Here is a 24,017-nt window from a genome sequence, read left to right on the forward strand (position 1 = left end):
AAAAATAGAAACTTGCCCTCTAAATTTCGCGCCAGTCTTTATCTTTTTTTTTTTTTTTTAACAACCAATTTGCCGCTCGTCTCTTTAACTGTGAGCATGTTTTTTTCTTCTTCCTGACGTTAAAAACTCGTGAGGTGCCAAAACCCACGGCGGATGGCGTCGTTCGCGAATTGCGTCCCTGATTGGTTGCCTCGAGCCTTTTCGTCGCCGCTATTTGCGCAGCAGCAATACAGAACAAAATAAAATGAGGCAGACGTCAGGAAGTAACACACACCTCTAGACACACCTCCACGTGGACGCAACTCCTGTACCACAACTATAAAAAAAAAAAAAAAAAAAAAAAAAAGAAAGTGGAAAAGGGGCATTGCTTAGTCGCAGTCGCAGTTTCATTACTGCGTTTTTGTCCGCGGCGAGTATGCCACCAGTTTTTTTCCAAGTCCATGAACATAAAAAAACGGTGGGAGAGGAGGACATGTATCCGTGTTGCACGGAGGGAACACCCCCGCATTCCTGCGCCTGTCCACAAGAGCGAGCGGATGCGTACGTCTATACGCAAGCTTGGGTCTGCGACGCGTACGTAAGCACATAGACGTGGTGCTGCCCCCTGGCGTCTCCCCCGGGAAACAAGGAAATGACCGACTGTGGATGCGCTTTGGGTTTCGATCGTGCACCAAAATGACTCAGGGGGCAGTTGAAATCGAGGGAGCAAAAAAAAAAAAAAAAGCACGTTTCCGCCCCTGAATTACCTCGCCTATTGTTGTGGAGGATCCCTTGCGTAAACGTCAAAACGTAGAGGAGGGGAAAAAAATAAAAGCGCGCGACGCCATTCTGGTAGTGGCGTATAGCGACGACAATGACTGGGATCCCACAAGAAAGAAAGTCGTGCGTGTTTCGCGAGAAGTATAGGTAACCAAAAGGAGCAGCTGGAATGTCGTGGAGATCGGTCCTAACAAAAGGGAAGGAAACGGACCTTCGGGTGTTGCGGCTTCGACGTTTGCCCTCCCAGAAAGGATGTATGGTTTTGGACGTTTAGGGCGACGTTTTGTCGGAGAATGCAAAATCGACATTCTCTAATCGTCGTGTTGTTGCGGACTTGGGGGAGGATTCCTATGCCGAGAGGATGGCATGATGGCCGAAAAAATTATAACAAAGAGCGCTGAACTTTTTTTTTTTTTTTTTCATGTTTAATTTTTGGGGGGAATTTTAGAGGCGTCAGCTGACTGATTCGGAATGCGGACGCTTTTTTTTTTTTTTTTTTTTAGTGGCACTCTTTCCTGCATGACAATAGGGTTGTGCGGGGAAGTTAACGTGCAGTACGAGAAACCTAAAACGTAAAATTCAGTCCTGTGTGTAGATTCCATTCAAGTAAATTCCGCGCATACTAATAGAGACGGTATTATCGTGTATGAAGTATATACATAAATAAGAATCAAAGTGATAGTCTGTTGCATAAAAAATTAACTGATTCTGGTAACCACCGCGAGCGCGTCTGGTGAAAAATAATTGAGGCCTTTCCGATGGCGACGAGCCCGCAGAGCATGAGTAACGCTCGAGTCCATCTTGCCGTTACCAAAGAAACTGGCTTTCTTAAAGGAGCTGTGCAACAATTTCAGGGCTTTGCTTAAATAATTGTGGAAGTTAATGCCTGACACTTCTGCAGAGAACTACAGAAAACAGATTTTGCCTGGATACCCTAGTTTTTATTTAAAAAAATGAAAAAGATCCAGGCTTTTGCCGCCTCTCAACTCGTGCATCGTCTTCCGGGTCACGTGCACAGTGACGTCACTTGAGTAGGCGCGGAGTTCCGGAAAAGTTCTCTCTTTAGAGCCATCAGCGAGCAGCGAGAACTCATCCGCTCGCGACCGCGTGACCACCCGTCCTTGCCCGTCCGGCGCTGTCCCCCTCCCGTTCCGGCTTCTGGCGGCTGTTCGCGGTTTTGTGGACCTAGGATAGATGGCGCCACTAAAACTCCGTATAATAAAAGTTTTGTCGATGATACCAGGGTTTTGACGCACTTATATATTGTTGGAACGACAAGATTTATAAAAACGTTACCTTTTATCGAGCAGGTATTCGCACAAGTTGCTATCTTTCTTACAACTACCCAAGTGACGTCACGCCGCTTGTTTCTCATGGCCTCCGCTCGTGGCTGCAGGTCGGGAAATATTCCAAGTTTTGCCTCGCTATTACGCGGCGGAATCGCAACATTTCGATGAAAGGAGGTGTGTTTTCTGCCATTTGTGACACAGTGAACAATATCAAAAGCAGAAAATGGCAATTCTTTCAACGTTAAAATCGTTGCACAGCTCCTTTAAGGTTGACGATGGACACCGAGCGCTGACGAACACGGAGACGACGAGGTCACCAGCAGAGGCGGCAGAACCCCTTCATCCCATAATCCTGCAATTCCCGTATGCCCCTCCCCCCTTTCTTTGCTCTTGGAAGCTTCCTTACAATCTACCTTTCAATCCTCTCGCCTCTCCCTCCCCCCTCCCCCTTCCCTCAGGCGTTTCCCCTTCCCTTCTTCCCACGGAACGGTCGGGCGCCGTGCTTGAAGTAGAAAATAAATGTACTAGTTGAAGTCTAAAGGTTGCCCCGTCTGTGTCGTCCGCTATGTGTCTCCCCTTTCCACCAACACGCTCAAATAGTACATGCCCTAAAAAGGTTAAACGATTTCCAAAAACTCCCGGAGAAATGACCGAGAAGAAAACTCCCTTTCTTCTCACGCCAAAAACAGCTGTTTATGTAGTCCCCGAACATTTCAACACACACTGAACCCACCTCTCTCTTTCTCAGACAGAATAAACAGCCGCAATGGTCCTTCCCCGACCTTACCAAACCGTCAGTTCACGATCAAACCGTAACCCCCTCCCTCGCCCAAGTATCTAACCCACCGAAAAGAACAAAGTCGCGCGCAAAGCTCAGGCGACCTTTAGCCGAATACCTTCCCATAACAGGGCCCCAGGAACCGAGAAATCACCTGGTCGTATGGAAAACACCCCAAAAGGATTAAAATGATTCAAAGATGGTCGAGCGAGTGAGAACTGGACCCATATGTGTGCCATAACAAACTAGAAAAAAAAAAACAGTAAAACTTATTGCTACATTTTTAAATCGCGTGATGTATTTTGGAGTGACGTAGCAATGCTGAGAACACCTAAGCACTTGTTACGAGTTGTGAATGTGAAAGCATGAATGTCGTTCTTCCGCTCCCTTAGTTCGTCTGCGGTTTACTGGCGTCGACGGCCACGTTTCGTATACTGCCGAGGTGGCGGCCGCCGACGAAATAGATGCCTCAGGCACCGCCATGTTCCTCGGCGCCGAGAGGAGCAGAACCCATGGGGATTTGGAGTACAATGCCCATCCCTGCCCGTTTCAATCTGGATGTGCAAGGTATATACCTGCGTGCGATCGTGTGTCACTACGGCGTGATGCACCTTCCAGACTCCAAGATAGCAGTGGTACTGCCCTCAAATTTATCATCTACAGCGTGTAACAATATCGCCATCCTCTGGCAGACTAAAGCCTGATTCACATGGTGCGATTTTACTCGTGATTTTGCAGTTGCAACGTCGCAGCAAACCGCACGTCTTGTGAATCGGTTCGTGGATGCCGCACAGTATGGCCGTTCGGCCAGGTTCGCTGCCGTTACCATCGATCACCAGGGTTCGATCCTCAATTCCGCATCCTTCAAAGAGTCTACTCCTTCGAGGGCCGAACAGGCGGCCATAGCTCTCGCCCTCCTGGACAATAGTAGATCGCACATCTACACAGACTCTAGATCGGCGGTTCGGGCTTTTGCTTCAAACTCCATTTCCGACGAAGCCTCTAAAATTCTTGGCAATAAGATTATCTCCCCGCACACCATTACTTGGTTTCCGGCACATCTCGATTCTAAGATAGATTCCCTTACCAACCTCAACGATACTGCTAACTCTCGGGCGCGCGCTCTAAAGCGCGAAACACATGTACGACGAAAACCTTCCGATCCGACGTGCGGACTGCCGGAATGACCTTGGGGGGAGAGGGTTTTCGTAGCATCGGAGAGCGTTGAAAACCCTCGCCTCCGACCGTCGTATTGCGCGGTCGGACGTCGGATCGGTCGGTTTCGTCGTAGATGTGTTTCGCGCTTAACCCTCCGCGCCGGGAAGGACGCCGATCTGCAGGGTGGCTACGTGGAACTTAAAGACATCTTATTCACCTTTAACGAAGTCACCACGCACTATCGAATGGGCAGGCGGACTTTTCCGCCCCCGCACGGTAAACTCTCCAGGTCTCAGGCAATCACATTAAGAATGTTGCAGACTAGATCATATCCCAGTTTAGCTTTCTTCAGCATTATTGCTCCGGATACCTTCAAGTCTACCTGCCCGGACTGCGGGTCGGTCAGCAGCTTCGATCACATGCTCTGGCGGTGCCCCTCGTTACGGGGGCCCAATCAAGTCACACAGGAGGAGTGGAGCTCTGCCATCACGAGTTCCGAGCTTCTCCCACAACTCCGGGCTGTCCAAAGAGCCCACGATGCGGCGGTGAGGCTAGGCCTCCCCGTCCCTACGTGGGAGCGGCCCGCGGTGCTGCCCTAAGGGCAGCACCGCGGGCCGCTCCCACGTAGGGACCTCAATAAAGTTCTTTGTCTGTCTTGTGAATCGGGCCTAATTAACCACAGGTTGCGTAAACACATGGCCATAATATATTTTTGTCGCCCCCCGTGTGTGTGTGTGTGTGTGTGTGTGTGTGTGTGTGTGTGTGTGTGTGTGCGTGTGTGCGTGTGTGTGTGTGTGTGTGTGTGTGTGTGTGTGTGTGTGTGTGTGTGGAGAAAGCAAATCAAGCAACAAGAAAAATTGACTTCACCACTGCGCTCTTTGCTGAGCTGTTTGTTTTGGCCCTCCGAAAAATGAAAGAATCAAACCAGCGTATTACGTTACTATTTTATTCTGGCTTTGCTGCTTCGTGCTGTTTCTTGTTAACCCTCGAACCTAATGACGCTATTAATACCTTATACGCCGTGAGAGACCTATGCGCATGCATTGCACACACATGCATAACAGCGAACCCCAAAAGTGGTTCACTTATGCGCACGAGAAGTGCGTTGCTAGAAACACGTTGGCTTCTAAACCTAGAACTTAATTCGCGCCCATGTACTCCGTAACACTGCATCACTATATGGAGCCCCAGATCGCGTACTCTGCACGACCGAAGTGAGCCATACCGTGAGAACCTCTCCAACAAACAAATCCCTGGCGACGAAAAAAAAACAAAAAAAAATAACTTCCTTGGCGGTTTGGTTTGTTTCTCACGTACCCAAATTCCGAACGGTGTCGTCGCCCACCGCACCCGAAAATGATTTGACCGCCCCCAGGAGGTCATGCTAGAAGTGGCGTGTTCGCTGTAGGAAATGGATTCCGCATCGAGTTGCCGAGTGGCCGGCGTCGCTTTCGTTGACCCGCCTCATCAACTCAGTGAGCCGGTCGAAACAAACGGGTCCGCGGCATGAACCGAGGCTGCTATAGTTGGCCCATCTCCAAAGGAAAAAAAAAATAAAAAATTGGGGTCGCGCCAAGCGTGAGAACAGAAGACGTCGGTAAACGGGTGCTGCTGCATGGCGTGCGGGGGAGTACGTGGGAAATATCCTAGCCCTCGATGAGTTTCGTAGCTGACGGCGTAGTTGCATCGCGGCGGGTCGCTGCATAAAACGCCCCTGAAGAAGCGTAGTTTTTCTTTCTTTTCTCTCTCTTCCTCCTTCGCTCGTCCGGGGTGGATCATCAAACGGAACCGCGAGAGTCACGTTTTGGGCGCCGTCATTCATAGTGCCGAGACTCGCCGAGAGATGGCGCAACGTGCCTGGCTCTGGCGCGAGGTTTCGAAGTTCGTATCGAGCTCTATCAACGACCGGGAGGTCTGGATAAACAAAAGCAGAGTACAAAATACACGGCGAGACGATTAATCGTGACAATTAATCGTATCTTCTTCGGCTCGAAGGGTGACCTAAGGTAAAACGTGTTACAGTGTGGTAAGGCGATATGATTCTTTGAAGTGCGGAGAAAGCGCTCCGTTGCGAAATACCTCGCCATCGTAGCTACTTCAATTTTCTCAAAATCCGTTAAAGAAATGGGTTTCTCCCGTACGACGAGCGTGATGAGGGATGGAAGATGAGCAATGCGAGCGGTCAGATAACCTCGCTATTGGCAAATTAGCTTTAAAGGCACCGCTAACACATACAGATGGACAGCGTGCGGACACAGTCTGAGTCGGGTTTCTGCCTTGTGTGACCGTCGCATTGGTCATGCAACAACTGTCTGCCGACGTGTATGTGTGGAGAAAACCCGCTTCATTCGAATATATGCTTGAGGCGTGTTTGCAGACAATTCAGCCATCATGTCTGCAGCAAACGCCGTGTCTCTTGTGCGATGTGCAAAAACAGGGTGACTGCAACTTGAAAAAGACGGCCGATTTCTGATTTTTGTGGTTATATTGTATGCAAGGAGTCCTCTTCTCTCGCATGTGGGAATTACAGATGAGCTGGTAGTCGTTGGAGTGTTGGCAACCGCTACAGTGCGAAACATTAAAGAGGACGAAACGACGGGAAACCCCTATAGCCTGGTAACGGCTATGAAATGCCTAATCCAAAAATCAGGCCTGACATTTGTTCTAAATATGCATGGGCACTACAGAAAACAAAACGGGCCCCCTGTTATAGTTCAGAATTTCCACGCCTCCAAGTTAGAATATCCTACGTAGACCAGGCCATTCAGAGTATATATATACATATATACCCACCAGCTCTCTCTAACGCTGACAAGTAGCATCTGTTTTAATGGGATCTGTCGTGGCTAGCAGCCTACTAGCCCTTAGGATAAGTTGGGGTGAAATGAGACGCGGGGCAAAATGCGGCAGTTTGCGTTTAGCGCCATCCATCTCCTAGACAAGCAACCGGAGTACGTTCAAACTTCACATAGAGGTGTCGTGACCTGTACAGTTGGCATGTGTAAAAATTGAGAGAGATCGGCGAGCGTGCTCTGGAGAAAATAAATGCGGAGTTGAGGTTGGCATGCGAGGCACAAAATTCAACACGAGGTTTCATCAAATTTCGAGACGTGCCAACCGGTTGGGACCGACTATTCTGCCCAGGTAAGCTTTACTTTTATTCGTACGCTGTTTCGACTCCATGCTGACCAAATGTGAGCAATCTTTGGTTGTGTTTTTCACCGAAACAATTAGTTACGTAACAGGATACGGGTGGGGCAAAACTCGACAATCTGGCATTCCATGACGCGCACGTCAATAACGCACGAGTCTCCTGACTCCTCCTGAGCCATATTCTTTTTCTCCCGGTGTCTAGAAAGTCCAAACGTATAAAAAAAAAAAACCGAAAAAAGGGGATTTGCGGCTTGAAACTGACATGACTAAAGCTCTTAAAAGTGTCAAGCAACAGCGTCACACCGTTCACACTGCTGCCACACTTTATGGGGTACCAAAGAATGCATGCGCTTTAAAGGTGAATGTGAAGAGCAGCGGCTCTCCAAAAAGGACTGGGCTACAGAAGTGCGTTATTTCTGACGCTTCAAGTTTCATGAACATTTCTTTCGTACCTAACGTAGGACAGGAAAAGACAACAAGCAGGTCGGAGAGCAGCACCGTCCGAACGTCATATCCCCACAAGCGAAAAATGACGTTGGCGAAAGCAACCAAAAACCGGCGTTCCACCGCATCCCCTCCCCCCCCCCCCCCCCACCCCCCCAAAAAAAAAAGAAAAAAAAAAAGTGAAATTAAAGAGGAAGTTTTTAGTGATCTCCCAAAGATGCGCGCCGTGTTTGAGCGTTCTGCAGAACGTGCGATGCACACCACAATAGACAGGCGGTGTCTGGTATGCAAAGAACTTAGGAAGCAAGCAGCCCCTGATTCAGTGGGGATCGAGTGCATGGAATGCAAGGGGTGGGCTCATGAAGAGTTGGTTGGAGCTTACACATTGCGTTTCAAATGTTTAAATGTTTTATTGCAAAAAACTGAACGTATTTCCGGTTTTTAAAGTGTGTTTTATTGTACCCCACTACGTTGTCTCATCTTGTCCCACGGGGCGGGGCAAAATGGTACCTTGTTTTTGATTAATGTTTTGATTACGTTTTGATTAATGTTTTGTTTGCTCCAGTTGAGTAATATTTACTGAACATAGAGTCAAGAGGTCTAGGAATACCTCCACTTCTTTTTTCTTTTTTTAAGTATTGAAGACCAAAATAAAAATTACCATCGAAATAAAAAAAAAAAAAAAAACTTTGTCTGGTTTTGCTCTAGTTTATTCTACAAAATGCCATATCTAAGTTCTGACACGTCAATTTTGACTTAAATGGACCCCTACTATACGCGGATAAGATTTGGCGGATGCCAATCATGGTTTCAATCAAACAACTGCATTCTAAAAAAAAAAAAAAAAAAACGGGTGCGATTGGCTTTTCAACCATGTTGGAGAACCAATCGCTACTATCTACAGAGGCAAGTTGGCCAATGACAAGACAAAATTTGTTTAGGTGACCTAAAAAAAAAAAAAAATCAAGTTCAAAATCAAGCTCAAAAGAATCCCGTTGACTAAACTCCTCTCCCGGCCAGCCGCATGATGACCATACCAGAACGAGCCTATTTTTAACTTTAAATGCGGAGAAACTTGGTTAGGGGGAAAGAAAACAACGACACGGCGACGGCTCGTATATAGACACACCTAGGGGCGTCGTACGATTCTGTGTCGCTTAACCCAGAAATAGAATATTCGCCCGGCGAGGGTCGTGGGAGCTGGAGACGTTCCACTGACCTTGCGGGAACTCTCCCCGTCGACGTGCGGTCGGACAAATCAGGGACGCGGTTGCGTGGGCGTACGCGCCGTATCCCTTCCGAGGCGAATACAAAGGCTTCTCGGAAACAGACGATGACCAATTGTTTTAAAGGGCGCGCACGAAGTGGTACAAAGGGGAGAAGCCATATAATCAACGCGGTGCGCCGAAGGCTGTCTTTTGTGTACACACGCGGCGTCGGTGCAGATCGCTTCGATTGTGGCCGCAAAGGGGCTTTCGCTCGTCCCCTATTCGCTGGACGCCGCTGAAACGATCGCCGTTATGGAGCTTAATTACACTACACTCGCGGGTGAATGCATCGTTCTAGTGGCACGTTAGATTGGTGTTGTTTAATGTGAACCGGGATGTCAAGGTGCTTCGGGCCCGCAGAAACGATACAGACATTTTCTTTTTCTTAAAGGTGTGTTTTTTTTTGGTGATGTGGTTTGCTTTTCTGAAGACTAGATTTTTTTGCATCATCATAAGCACAAGAGGTTAGTGGCCCTTCTTTCTTGAATGATACTGTTTTAATACGTCTCAGCTTCCAAATTTGTTGAATGTGACAAATTTTTTTTTGTTTCCATAAACTTGACAGCGCCTACCCCCGCCATCTTTTCGCGATTCAAGCGAACTATAAAGGGCGCGCGAGTCAGTCAAAATGGCGGACGAAAGCAGGTCGTTTTCGCTGTTCAGCACGCGGACCACCATAAATTTTTGCACTGCAGCGTAGAATCGGTGTTACATATGAAAGCAAAGTGATTTTCAACGGTAAAACCTTCTTCTAGTCAGTGCGTAGGAATGACATGGCGGAAACATAAAAATAATTACTGAAAACGACGTTTGTTTCTATGCTGCCTACGAGAACCAAGCATCGATAGCAGACTGCAGAGTGGAAACGACCTCCTCTTCTGAGCTTCATGGCGCTGGTTTCGCTGGAGTTGCCAATAGGGTGTTGCAGTTGTGAATAGACGCACGTGCGCTTGCAAATCCTGAGCGCCCATCAAAGCTGCGAACGTGCACACCTCGCGCCTTCTGAAATGCCACAGAGAGTTGTCCACAAGTGTTAATGACACGTCACTGAGAAAGAAAAAAAAAATCTAGTAACAGCGAGGAAACAAGCATACAAACCGGCATTTGTGCATTTTCTTCCTCGCAGTGCAATCGGAAAGCCAATCGGTGCAGTGGGAAGGGTTCGATTAATAAAGACGTCTGGAAAAGTTTTTTATTGATATAATGAAGCCTGAGCTGTGACAGTGAGCATGATTCATCCTTTGCGAAGTCTCATAGTTCAAACTTCATTTGTTTATCTTTCTAAATTTATTTTCAGTAGAGGTGCGAGACTATACTTCGCTTCAGCTTCGGTGCGAGCGCGGCCGATGCTATGAGCCCAAGGGCCAATCAAACAGCGCAAAAAGCACACCGTCATGGCGTGCTCTCTGCGCTTGATAGGACTAGCCTGCGGAGGAGCGCGCGCAGAGAGACGGCGAACAGCGGCTGGTCCTATCAACTGCAGAGAGCACGCCATGACGTTGTGCCTCTTTCACTGTTTGATTGGCCCTTCGGCTCATAACATTGGCCGCGCTCGGACCCAAGCTGAAACGAAGTATAGTCATTGGTATCGTATAGCGCTGCGTCATTCGTAGCCTTCCCGATGCAAGAAAAATCATGGTCTACTGGCTCTTGTTCAAGTATAAAAGCTAGAAATGACAGCTCACTATTGGATTCAAATCACCGTTCGCGCAGCCCTACTTTTCGACCTCCTCCTTTCCCGAGCTGTCTCAGTAGACCGCAGTGATTGGCGCAACGATTGTTCTACGGGGACATACACGATCGGGCATTTTTAGTGTGTTCGGAAAATTGTTTCCCAACTTATACGTTTCACGTTGAGGTACTACCTGAAATACCCACTCATCGGGTGATGAAGTTTGGTTTAAAAGGGGGCACCATACCACGCGAAAATGTCTGAACCCCGAAATGACTCGCGGTCACAATCATTGGACCCTTTCTGGAGCTGGAACGTCCGAGTGCCCTGCGGAATTCTGACGCAGCGCCCGTGTCTAATCATTTGGTGGCATATCCCGCCCAAAGTTTCCTTTCTGGTCACAAGCCGCGCTGAATTGCAGCCGGCCCAAGGGCCACCTGTTCACCGTTCTGGGGCTATACTTAAAATTCACACAAAGGCAAAACAAATAAAAAATAATAATAAAACGTTTTACCATCTACAAACAGACAAGCTTCAAATGGCTTCCTCGTGAAATCCTGTACGTCATGAAACTCACTTGGCGACTTTGATATACGACCGTTCGCAGCACACGGTTACGAAGCCACGCAAGGTCTCATTAAAATAAATAAAATTGCCAAGTATCTCAAGATTAAAAAAAAAAACGAAAAAAACAACAGAAACCTTAAGAAAAATAAAATAAAAGGGAGAGGCACGGTGGCGACTATCCCCTCCTACCGGAGGAAAACTTCACGGTCGGCCTCCGTACAACCGCTGCACAGAGATGGACACTCCGTAAAGTGTATATATACCAATCGTTGCAGCGCACCACGCCGTTCGAGCGCCATCCCCCTTCCCCCCCTCCCCCCCCCCCCCCCCCCCTTTCCTCCACAATGAGGGGAAGCGTACAAAGGAAAAAGAAAAGACAGATAACATCTGACACACGTGACAAAAAATCGGAACCATGAAATACCAAAGAAAACAAAAAGGTTCCGATAAACAAACGCAGCTATATATGTATAAATTCGTTGGAAGCAAACAACCACGGAGTTGTATACCACGCGACGGCACTGAGGTACTCTTCCTGTCTCTGCTCCGTTCACACCTAAGCTGACAGTGCGGTGGAAGCTACGTGCTCGATGGACCAGTCAGGCGTCTATCTTTCGCCACGTGATCACGCACCCGTGCCCATACCTACGCACGAAGAGCGGAGTCGGGTGACGAAGGGGAGGCGGTTGATTGGTCCGGCGAGCCCGTAGCTTCCACCGCACAGCCAGCTTAGAAAGGAGCCGACTATCAAGTGTCCCCTTCCCCGAGCCATCCGCTTGAAAGTTACAGCATTCGGAGCTTTGGGAGGAGATGCACGAATGGCGACAAGGACGGCGTCATCTGCGGCAAGATCTCTGCGGCCGGTCTGTCCCCCTTCGAGGGGGACAGCGCGGAGGGCCCAGACGCGCCCGGAGGCCAAGAGACGTCCCGACCGGTGGGTGGTCGGCGACGGTCCGTGCGATCGGTCGAGGTGGGGACATTACGTCCGAGTCGGCACCTCCCACGACGCGGGGCCATAACTTTCCTCCTACCGGGGGCAGTGAGCGGTCCAGGCTACCGATCCACACGTCTGATCCTCCAATCGGCGCTCTGCAGCTGCTGCCGGGATCGCCGGGGGTTTGGTGCGACTGTGGTGCGAAGAAGAAGGCGATGTTTGATCCTCCTGTGGCGGAGGGCAACGCAAGTTTTTTAGGTCTCTGGCGGTCCACCGGGTCCACCGACCGGGCGAGGGAGGAAAAGCTGTAGACGGCTCTGCGGGGATCTGATTTGGAAGACCGATAGCGCGAAGGTTTGGCGTCTCGGTCGTTTGGTGGAGGGACGGTGTACTAAGGCTTGCGTTGAGTGCGGCCATAAGGTGTCTTCTTTCGTACGCGTACAGGCCTTTTCGCGGTGTCGCGAGAAACTGGGACGAAAAGAGACAAATCGTTGTGACTCGTGACGTTTAGTTCGGCCTAGTTGGACCGATGAAAGCAACAGCAATGACTGGCGTTCTAAATGCATTGTGTCGCAGTACGCACTCAGGGGCTTTTGGGAGTAGCGCTTCGTGGTGTTGCGAGCAGCCTGTCTGAGAGTTTGTACTTCCAGGTGTTGCTAAGGTGTATATTCTGCACTGCGATGTACTCGGAACACCAGTTGTTGCCATTGAGATCGGATACTGAAGCATGATACCGACCAGAATTCTCCTTGGTTGAGCAAGACCATTAATGGTTGTATTTACGAACGCGTCGTGGCGCATCGTGATTCTTTGTCGACACTTTTTAGGTAACTAGGCCTATCGTCTTTGATTTCCTACGTCACCCACCGGAGGCCAGCTGGGGGTTGGACACGGGTCCCAGTCAAACGCTGACGCAGCACTCTAAAAAAAGTCTGTGCGTCTACTTTCACGCACAACACTCGGAGACCCAATCAGCGCAACTTACAGAGACAGCTCAGCGAATGACGATGCCGAAACATATGTTTAGGCCAAAAAACGCAGTCTGAGTTGTGGCATTAAGTAATGCAAAACGTCACGCTTGCATTGCTTAATGTCACAACTCAGTCTGCGGTTTTTGGTCTAAACAGATGTTTCGGCATCCTCATTCGCTGAACTGCCTCCGTAAGTGGCGCTGATTGCTTCTCCGAGTGTTGTGCGTGAAAGTAGACGCACAGACTTTTTTTAGAGTGAGGACTCGCGCCCCTTTTGTGTCCCACACTGGCCTCCGAAAGATGACGTAAGAAATCTAGCACTACGCGGCCTTGTTATCGATGGGTCCGCGTACACGTTTTCCACTCGGTCGTCGCCATCTCGAATGGTGGAACTGTCTCTGTGGTCGGAGACATCGTTTTGCTTTCGTCCCAGCATTGGACGGTGCTCCATGTTGTTCTAAGCGTAAATGTCATTCGTTCTCGTTTTTCTACGCCTATATTGTTATAGAATTTTTCAGGCTGAAATATTTTATTATTTTTTTCGTCGCCCATACTTCGAAACAACAGGCGAGGAACGAGGATCACCGAAAAGGTCCATCCACCCCGAGACTGTCCAAAGTGTGCCCCCGCGTCACTTTTCCGCAAGGGTGCGGAAAGCCACTCGCTGGAATCTGGTATACTCGGCGAACGCCGAGTCGACCGGAACAACGACAATAACAACAACAACAACAACACAACAACGACAACAACGACAACGACAACAACAAGAGCAACAAGAAGAAGAAGAAGAACAACAACAACAACAACGACAACGACAAAAATAACAGCAACGACAACAACAACAACAACAATAATGACAACAACAACAACGACAACAATAAAAACAACAACGACAACAACAAAAACAACAACAACAACGACAACAACAACGACAACGACAACAACAAGAACAACAACAACGACAACAACAACAATAAAAACAACAACAACAACGAGAACAACAAACAACGACAAAAACAACAACAACTCTAGTTTATGATAAGACACTCAGCATCAGTGTTGTACACGTTCCTCAAAACGATAAACGAAAGTTCATTGCTAGTTCCTTCTCATTTTTGGAACGCGTTCCCGTTAGAAGTTCCATCTTTGAAAAAAGGAACTCATTCCCGCCAGTTTAAAAAATGAAACGTGTCGTTACATATACTTTACTTTTGTATTTGGCTGATTACCATATTTAGTTAGTTCAAACGAAGTTATATATATATATATATATATATATATATATATATATATATATATATATATATATATATATATATATATATATATATATATATATATATATATATATATATATATCCCATCAAATGGCAAGATAGGAATTTGAGCCCCGTGATGGAAGGACACCAGAAGAAAACAACCGGAAGCAAGACGCTATTTGTTGATATATCACCCTTTAGAAATCTTAGCGTTTTACTATATTCACACGAGCCAAATTTACCGTGAGCCGGGAAGGAGAAAGCGGGGGTCATTTTATCATTCCCATATAGCACGAGCATTTTACAAGAAACTCACACGTTTTAATATAAGCCCCCTGTTTGAACTTAACAACAGTTGCTTCTCGATGTTGCTGTTCGCAAGACGAGCAAGTGGAGAAGAGGGTAGGGTTTTTGGAAGCTCAGCCTTAAAAACTGCAAGTCCCTCTACGTGAAGGTCAGATTTCTTGTTCAGTTTGAAGGTGGTGGAGAAGGGAAGAGGGAATATAGGTTAATTTTTGTGTATATTTTATGTGATCAATGTTGGAGCTACAAGGGTGCGTTCGATGTCTGGTAACCTGGTCTTTTGTTGTTACTGTAGGTCCTTAGTGGACGTTCAGTGATGGCTGTAGTAGGCCTTGAATTTTTGAGTGTATGAGGATTCGTGGAAACAAAGAAAGTAGCTGAGTTAGAGAGGCCTCTTTTTCTGTGTTTTGTCGGTCGACTAAGTTTTGTCTTTAGTTCTGCAGTCTCGGGCACTGAAAAAAATAATCAATGTCCACTAGCTCGCCTGCACCCGACTGTTACCAAGCGAGAACCTTACAATATAAACCCTAAAATAAGTAACAAAAAAGTTAACGAGATCCTGCTCTTTGTAAAGTTATATATTTTTTTTTAGTTAAAAATAAAATGCAGATTACATCACTGGACAAAAGAAAAAATAAATCGGAACGCCTTCCCTTTTTTTTTATCCCGTAAAAATGTAACGCGTTCCCGTTCCAGTTCCACCGATGCAAAATGGAACGGCGGCGTTCCTTTGTTCCACCTAAAAGGAACGCGTTTCAGGAACGCCGTTCCTTGGAACGCTGCTCAGATTCCAGTGTCACTTGTTCAACTCCTCTTTACACGGACAATTTTTTTTTTTTTTTCGGTTTCCTATTTTGCCGATTTTCATTCTTTAGATCGCGGCGTCCGGCTCTCCGAGGTTCTCTTCCGGAAAGAAGAAACTCCGGCATTTTCTCTTTTTTGTTAACGTAGCATAGTTACAGACAACTTAAGGAACGCAGGGCGTGGTGGGCGGCCAATCATCTTATCACCGCTCGGTAGCTAATCAGATTGCAGGAATTAGCCGATAAGAATGGCCCAAGAACCAATCACAAAGCAGAGAGCGTGAACCTAATATCCAACGCCTTGCCTTTCTTAATGGAGCTGTCGATGACTGTAGATTCTTCCCGAAATTAAGTCTGGGATAACTATCTTTATTTGAGCGTACATCCCCTGGTCGTGCTAATGGACACCTACATTTGGTGGCGCTGGTGGAAGAAAACTTTCAGCCTTTCCACTCTGGTGAAGAAGGAAGACCAGTGGAGCTGTACAATGGAAAGTAATGGCCGGCCGCAAGTCGGCAAGCCAGAGTGGACAGGCTGCCGCCATCTATGAGCGACGGCTGCAACCAGATACGTGGCTTGCCGCCATCGCTCATAGATGGCGGTAGCTGTCCAGAGTTCGGTGTCTTCATCTCTTTGCGGGGGACACGATCCTGGGGAAACTAGCCCTTAACAGCTCCGCTGTAAAAAATCCAAAGGCATGCACCTTTCTATACACGGCGTAAACTATTTTGTGCTACACTGTCAAGGCTAAGCAACTTCCGCAGTATTGCAACCCCGCACCGCTGCGAGAAGACGTGGCATCGTCTTGTGCGTCATACGAGTGCGCACTCGCGCAACTAGCTTCGAAAGAGCTGAACCGCTACGGAAGCCTTGACAACGTAGCACAAAATAGTTGACGCCGAGAATAGACGTTAATCCGCAGTTTTGCTGTTCGATATCAACGTGATGGGAATTACAAGTTTCTCCGAGAAGCGCGCCGGAGGGTATGCGTGAATGTTTGGAATGGCTGCCTTCGGCACTCCCCGGACAGCCCGCATAGACCGGAGGACAGTCGGTTAAATATCTCACACGGTGAGAAACTGAGGGAGATGAGGAGATGAGCTCGCGGCGAACGTCAGTCAGAGTGCCGATCTCAGAATGCAAATTGGCCAGTGATTCCCGCCCCCCCCCCCCCCTCCCCTTGTTTTTTTTAAAGCACCCCCCTTAATTCGCAACGACTCCTCTATTCTCAACGCCCCCCTAATCCCCCTTCCCCCTTCCCCCCCCCCCCCCCCCCCCCCCCCCCCCCCCCCCCAAATTAGACACACCTCCTAATTCCGATTCCTGGAGAAACCCCTGCAAATTAGCAACTTTCACGTAGGGGACGCGCCTGTCAAAATTGCTGTCATCTGGATCACCGTTGTAGAACTGCAGTACAAAAGGTTGGTTCTGCGACGCGTGAGTAAATCTAATTTTGAGAAACACGAGCGATATGAGCGTCTTACCTCACACTTTCACGTCAGTAAGGTGCGTAAATATAAGCACATTAAATCTGAATCCGATCATCCAGGGGCTACGAAAACCGATTCTCAGACCGCGCGGTATCATCATATATAGCTGAAAGTTGCGAATGATGAATGTTGCAGAGGTTAGCTGACTTTGTCTCTACGCGGAGCGCATGCCCGTCTGCAGTGCTTCTCGCGCAGGGGTCGCGGTGACGTGAGAACGACGAGCTCTGATTCGCTATGCAAGGATATAGACCTCGATGCTAGCTGCTTTGAGGTCTACCCACTATCCTTCCAATCCGAGCCAATTAGAGCTCGGCGCTCTGAAATCACCGCAACCCCTGCGCAAGCAGAAGATGAACTTGCGCACCTCATACTCACTGTTCGAACGCATCCGAACGCTGAACGCCGGAAGACACTGCGTGAAAAGCAGACGACACTCTTGTTCTCCTTGACTGAAGCGAGACAATGTGTAGAGACCAGGGCAGCTAGCCTTTGTGTTTGTAAACATTCCAATCAGAGATCGGCGTCCTGACGTCCCCCCCGCGTGCTCTCATCTACTCCTCTCTCTTAGCTTCTCACCTTATTAAGGCTGGCTCAGACATCTGCGTTGGTTGCATTCGCATGCAACCGAGACGACTGAAACGACAAAGTCACAGGGACAAGTGTTCGCCGTACACAGCCTGACAAGCGATGCAGGGGGGAGCTTCGCGAAACAATCCACGAGTCACGGTTGTTGCGGCGTTTGGGTTGTTACGGTTTCGGTTGCATGCGAACGCGAGCAAATCTATGAAGCAGCCTTTAGATTCAAGTTCCACGTCAGCGTTTCTTTCGAACTCGCGTCTAGTAAATAAGTTTTCACAATCGGCCCTCCAGAACACTCGATGTGGTGAATTTTATTAAGAGTTTTACCTCTGGCTTTACTGAAGAGTTTCGTACAGAGGGACAGTTTGTTGTCGCCATCGAAACTGAAATGCAAAGAGCAGGGGTCTCCAGACCCCGGCCTGCGGAAGTCTTGCAAGAGGCCCGCGTCTCGCTGCCAGCAGACCCGCTGCTACCGACGAAAAAAAAACAAAAATATGGGCCTACAAACGCGGGCGCCACGACGCGCTGAAAATGCGCTAAATGAAGATACCAGAAAGAACGAGAGGAAATGCATCGTCACGGGGTTCTCTCGCCACGCCTGAACATTGTCATCACCTCCATCACCATTCCTAATCCACGACTGTATGTCTAACTATATTAAAATTATTTTGCGATTTTATGTACATCGTGTCAGCATTACTTTTATCGTTCTCCTACACGAATGTGCCGATGTTTTCATGCGATTTGATGTATACCCCGTGAGTATTATCAGTCACAATTGTTGTTTAACGTCATTATTATCTAAATATTATATTTCAAATATAAATATGCGTTTTCATCCAACTTAGCAACAACACAAAACGTGTTGTGTAGCTATTTTAATACTTACTAGCAGTCATGTCTGTTTTTATATTCTTATTTAGGTTTATTCATTGAGTTCCGAGAATGCAACAAATGCCTAATCCGGCCCATTAGCCAAAAATTTTGCAAACCCCTGGCATAGAGGAGGAACCGACAGATTTTGAGCTACAATTGTTAAAAACTTTTTTTTTAATTACCTTTTTTTTTTTCTTTTTTTGCTTTACCGCTGCAGACTATGAAACGATTTTGAAATCGAATTTCATTCACCGTACGTCGTAAAAAGTGTAAAAAGAAAACCAAAACACAAAAATAGAGAGCCAAAAAAAGTTTTTTTTTCTCTGTAGAACTTTTAAAAGAAAAGCGGACTGTTTTACACCTCTTACCTTCGAAAGCTCTCCGCCTTTTCACTTCGATGTATCTGCGGTGCTACGAAACGTCAGCCAAATCAACGTTGCCTATTGAATAAGAGCCTACCTGACCAGCATCGCGATCATAAACAATAAATAACCGGCGAATATTTTTTTAAAGTTTTGTTAAAGAATCTTCCGATCCACATTTTGTGTAATAATTTGCGCCGTGACGGAAATTGCCTAATATTATAATGATGGGAGTTATGCGCCATCTATCGTATGGTAAACGAAGCAAGAAAAAGATGACTCCGCCTGTGCTGTTTCTCGATTCCTGCTGAAAAACATGTCGTCGGTGGTAATTATTGACGTGGTCGGCGTGGTGGAAGCTCACTGTTCCGCGTAGAGCGCTATCTTTATCTGAATTCTCGTCGCGTGTCGCGATGATAACCCTGCACGTCCTAGAAGGAAACATCCATCGTGCGGCGATCTTGTGGCGGCACCCTCAAGACAGTAGAAACGCTCGTGCCGTCGTCGTTGTTTACTTCAACTATACAGTGGTACTTTCTTAGCAATTTGTGTCCTCGAACATCGCCCGGATTTTTTTATTTTGCACATTCCATGCGTGTGCTCAAGTTCAAAATATTACTGGTGCGTGCTGTATTTAAAGACGCGTATGAAGGATTCAAATTTTGACGCGTTTTCATCACCCGAGAAAAGTGATTAGTGTTAACATTCCTTGAACGATCGCAACGTCTATGTGATCACGAAATCTTATTTCTACGTTGCTACATTTCTGCTGAGATTACGTCTTTTGCAATCGTTGAAGACGCGTGTGGCGAGATTTGTATTTATTAAAGTCCTGTGTTAAAGCCGTGGTCATCCAAGACGGCGTACTAAATCTTTTTCTTTTCTTTTTTCATCCACTCTGCCCTGTGAGCCTATCCTGACAAAATAAAAGTTAATAAAGCTTGAGCCCATGAAGAAAATGACCGCATCTCCACGTGGTGAATGATGTTGATTAAGGCGAAGCTCTGGTGGTGCTGATGATACTTTTTATAGTTCATAGGTAGTGCTGATGGTGCTGATTTTTTTTTGTATTGCTCATAGGCAGTGCTGATGGTGCTGATTTTTTGTATTGCTCATAGGCAAACTTGTACACGTTACTGAAAAATAGTAAGGAATTACATTTACAATTACTCAAGGCTAAATTGTAATTTATTACAATTACAATTATCCTCCCAAGAAAGTAACTGACCGTTACCCCCAAAAAGTAATCCGTTACTTTCGTGGCGCTACTTTTAACATTATAATCCTCAAGTAAGAAACAAAGGGAAGAGGGTTATTCAAGTTCTTATTCTTGCCACCTGTTCCGTTGAATGACTTGAGGACTTGCTTGAGGACTTCGAGCAACAGCTGGCCCTCGAATGTCTCGTCAGACATTCTGCATTATCTCTTAAGCGCGAAACACATGTACGACGAAAACCTTCCGATCCGACGTGCGGACTGCCGGAATAACCTTGGGGGGAGAGGGTTTTCGTAGCATCGGAGAGCGTTGAAAACCCTCGCCTCCGACCGTCGTATTGCGCGGTCGGACGTCGAATCGGACGGTTTCGTCGTACATGTGTTTCGCGCTTTACTCAATATGTCGACTGCTCCGCTGAACGCCATTTGAGCTGAGGCACTGGATGGGAGTGCCATATATTTCCTCACGAATGTTTCATGCTCTGCATTTAGCTTTTTCGGCGAAGCAAGGGAAGTGCTATTTACCTCAAATGTAGAGCAAAGTTTTGTCGTTGCAGCCGTTGCCTGCTATTCGAGAGATTTAGTAGATCCTTCCGATACCTTCGATACCCGCGATAACGGTACCCGATAACGATATGATGCATACGCAAAGACGGCGGCGAAGTATCGTATATTGTTATCAGAGTCATCGGACCGATCTACTAAAATTCTCCATTCTCTAAATCGCGAAGCTGTAGAAGTCATCAATAGCAAAACATAGTTGTAACAGTAAGATGATAATTAAATAATAAATAAGGTTTGGCTCGATATCCTTCTTCCTTTGCTTCTAAACAGTTAAAGCCTCACTTGAGAGTTTGGTGAATAAAAAAAGTTTCCAGTATATAAATATAAGTAATAAAAGAAAAAGAAGGACACTCATAACAGCAATCAATTAGAACGTCGGCTAAAACAGGGAAATGTAAACGCACGTTCGCCGTGTTTCTTGGTGCCGTTCAAAAACGCACGGAGCACGAACCGACTGTAGTTTACTCCGGTGTTCTCCAGATAGAGGTCCACTGATGCCACGGGCAGCAAAGTGTAGAGTACTAAGCAGGGCCGTAACCAGGGGGGGGGGGGGGGGGGGGGGGGGTTAGGGGGTTCTGACCCCCCCCCCCCCCCCCCCCGAAATTTTTTTCTGCGTACGGCACTGGTCGGTGCACTTGCAGCCAGCCGATTTTAATCTCCACCTCTGAGCACGCGCAGTGGCGCCGGTAGGCTACCGGGTACCAAACCGGGACCGGTTCTCCGGTTTGCTATAACTCTCCATTGTATGCCACCGATGCACATGATTCATAGGCGAAAATAAGACAATAGACATTTTCAAAATGGCCGCCGTTGTCCCCGAAATCCCCCCCCCCCCCTAAATTTTTTTCTGGGTACGGCCCTGGTACAAGTAAGCCACGCTATGGCCCCACCAACGAATTTCACTCTCTCCTCAAGCCCAGAATATCAAGTCTACGTCAGCCACCATTATGCTTTATTTGTAAAAATAACTGCTTGAGATAAGATGCGTCCTGCTGGGGCAAAACAGGAAGAAAAAGAAAGGAAGACAATTACCATTTTCTAAATGCTCGCAAAAAGCTGACTCACAAAAAGGGTAGGGTAGGCGGAGCGTTGTCTTCTGTTGTGAGATTATGAAAATGGTCGTTGTCACTATATCCGAAAAGGACATTGTTAATTTTTTTCAGTGCACTTACCGGTTTGAGCATCTCGAAGAGGCGCACAATCACTTGATGTCCGCCTCTCCCCGTCTTCGATCGCAAAGAAAAAAAACAAAGGGACTTTAAAAAAAAAAAGCGGAAATAACCCCTTTTTTTTTCTTGAATTGTTAATTTGGATTTTTTTTACATTGATGTTAGGGTCTAAAAAAATGATAGATTCAGGGGCTTGTTGCAAAAAAAGGCTTTGCGGAACTGAAGAATGCCAAGCCTCCCTTTGCGCTGGTCGATTCGCGTGACAGTGTAACTGCGCTCGAGTTTACAAAAAAAAAAAATATATATATATTATTTAGAATGGGGACCGGGGGGGGGGGGGGGGGTTGCTTCTGACAAAAAAAAAAATGTAACGGATTACAAGAAATCCGTTACGTCAAAAATGTAAGGGAGTTACTTTAAAAATTACTCTAGAAAATATGTAATTATTCCGTTACAAAATTACTGATAAATGTAAGGGATTACAAGTAATTTCCTTACTTGTAACGGATTATAGGTAGTGCTGAGTTCCGGGTTGCCGTTTCGACTTCATTATTACTGCTTTATGGTCGGTGAAATGCAGACCGAGTGGTTCTTCTAGCGGATCAGCTTGGAACCCGTAGAAGCCGTAAGAACGCATCTCGACCGCTTAGGTCAGCGGTCCATGTCAGAAAGAGAATGTGTGGTATGGAACGTGGTTATATACGCATTTGAGGATTTGACCGCAGCGCCCTATCGCCTATAAACGTTGAGCCAATGCATGTAAAGTTTAACGCGATTATATACACATTTGACCGCAACGCCCTCTCCTGTAGAGACGTTGAGCGGCTACATGCAACGTTTCATTCATGACAGAATCCCCAGCTTTTGGGTTACTACCACATCTCAGAGCCCCTTACTCATCCCGCAGTCGTCCCGCAGTCGCACTAGAAATCCATTGGGGTCTCCCCGCACAGGTTCGAATCCTGTCGACTGCGCAAACATTGTTTTCTTTTTATGTGTGTACGGACGCCGGACGGACGGACAGACGGATGGACGGACAAGGCTAGACACTAAAGAGCTTCGCCCCTAAAACTCTCGGTATTTTCTGCTACGCCAGTGAGTGGCAGCGCGTCCCCTTCTTTTTAGGGATACTGCGGAAACGGCTGAGGGTGGCGGGGAAGCGGCTGTCGTGCTGACGACCTGCTGAACTTCGTACCGGCGTATGGGACCAGTCCCATGCTGTCGCTGTAGTGTAGCGCAACATATCTAATGGAATTTCGCTCAGCTGTGACGTGTCCATGGCTATCGCGGTGATGAGCGGCGCCGATTCAGAAAATGCGTCGGTGACATCGGCGCCATCAGGGCAGTAAAACCATCTGGTAAGACCTACCGGCACACAGCCAGCTCGCCGTTAACGCTCCCATTCTCCTACTGCCCGGTGCCATAGTACGTCACGACCGTCAAAATTACGCCGCAGCTTGTTGTGCGGTGAGTCGAAGAGGAAAAAAAACTCAATATTGCAAAAAATTTTCATGTAGAAATTATAAACCGAAACGAAAGCGGATGCCTGTTCGGCGTTTAGTTGAAGGTTTAATGTAAAAATTATTTCGCAAGTAAAAAGGTAATTTCATGGTCCCTTTAATTCCAATTTCGTATAAGTCAATGAACTAAGTGTCCCAAGTAAGAAATAATGCCTTTTTTTTACACGCCATTTAGAAGAGAAAAATATAGCCGTACACGAAAAAAACTCAGCCACAGGGCAGGCCACGGTCAGCGGTTATTATTAAATTAAATAAAAATTAAGGTTTAACGATAAATAGCTTCGAAATCGATCAAACTACATAAGGTGTCGCTCTAAGCAGTGGCGTACGCAGGATTTAATTTCGCGGGGGGCCGGACCAACGAGAGTAAAGGGGGACAAGATAAAAAGAAAAGAAAGTCCAAGAGAAAATAAAAGCATGCTCATTTTTTTTCTAATAACTATGCATTCTTCTATTAAGTAATTAAAATAAAGTTGTCATATTGGTCTTGGGATGATTATGATACATAAAAATGATGCCCCAGAAATTCCCCACCAGGAAGGCATTTGCATTTTACTTTTTTTTAATTTCCAAGTCACGTCAAAAGAAGGCACCAGAGTAAGCAGAAAACAAGAATCATAAAAACAAATATTTTATGAAGCACGACTCCAATGCACAAAGCCTCCAGTCATCGGGGCTGATAAAACAATGATGCATAAGAAGAAACGCGGAACATCTTGATGGATAGACGATAAGCACTGGAAAGCTGCTCCACCATAATGTACTCCCTATCTTAGCCTGATCCAACCAACAAAAATCTCACGTGGTTTGTTCGTTGGTGTCGATTTCTAAGGTTTCCGAAGTCCGCTCACAAAAGAAAGTCAAGGAAGTCTCACAACGCAACA

General features: G+C 46.9%; 1 protein-coding gene across 1 annotated transcript; it reads left to right on the forward strand.

Annotated features, from left to right (window-relative positions):
• Positions 1-3,025: 3,025 nt before the first annotated feature.
• LOC121836480 lies at positions 3,026-4,583 on the forward strand. The gene is made up of 3 exons (XM_042291388.1): positions 3,026-3,056; positions 3,565-3,949; positions 4,130-4,583. The coding sequence occupies exons 1-3, from the start codon at positions 3,026-3,028 to the stop codon at positions 4,581-4,583; spliced, it is 870 nt and encodes a 289-aa protein (XP_042147322.1).
• Positions 4,584-24,017: the final 19,434 nt, after the last annotated feature.

The sequence above is a fragment of the Ixodes scapularis genome, unplaced genomic scaffold (genome assembly GCF_016920785.2).
Source record: "Ixodes scapularis isolate PalLabHiFi unplaced genomic scaffold, ASM1692078v2 PGA_scaffold2__306_contigs__length_199485367, whole genome shotgun sequence".
Lineage (NCBI taxonomy): Eukaryota > Metazoa > Arthropoda > Arachnida > Ixodida > Ixodidae > Ixodes > Ixodes scapularis.

Coding starts and splice junctions, on each gene's coding strand:
- LOC121836480 (XM_042291388.1), top strand. CDS start 3,026: ATGGTCGAGCGAGTGAGAACTGGACCCATAT. Junction 3,057..3,564: donor AGTGAGAACTGGACCCATAT/GTGTGCCATAAC, acceptor GTGATTTTGCAG/TTGCAACGTCGCAGCAAACC. Junction 3,950..4,129: donor GCTAACTCTCGGGCGCGCGC/TCTAAAGCGCGA, acceptor ATGTGTTTCGCG/CTTAACCCTCCGCGCCGGGA.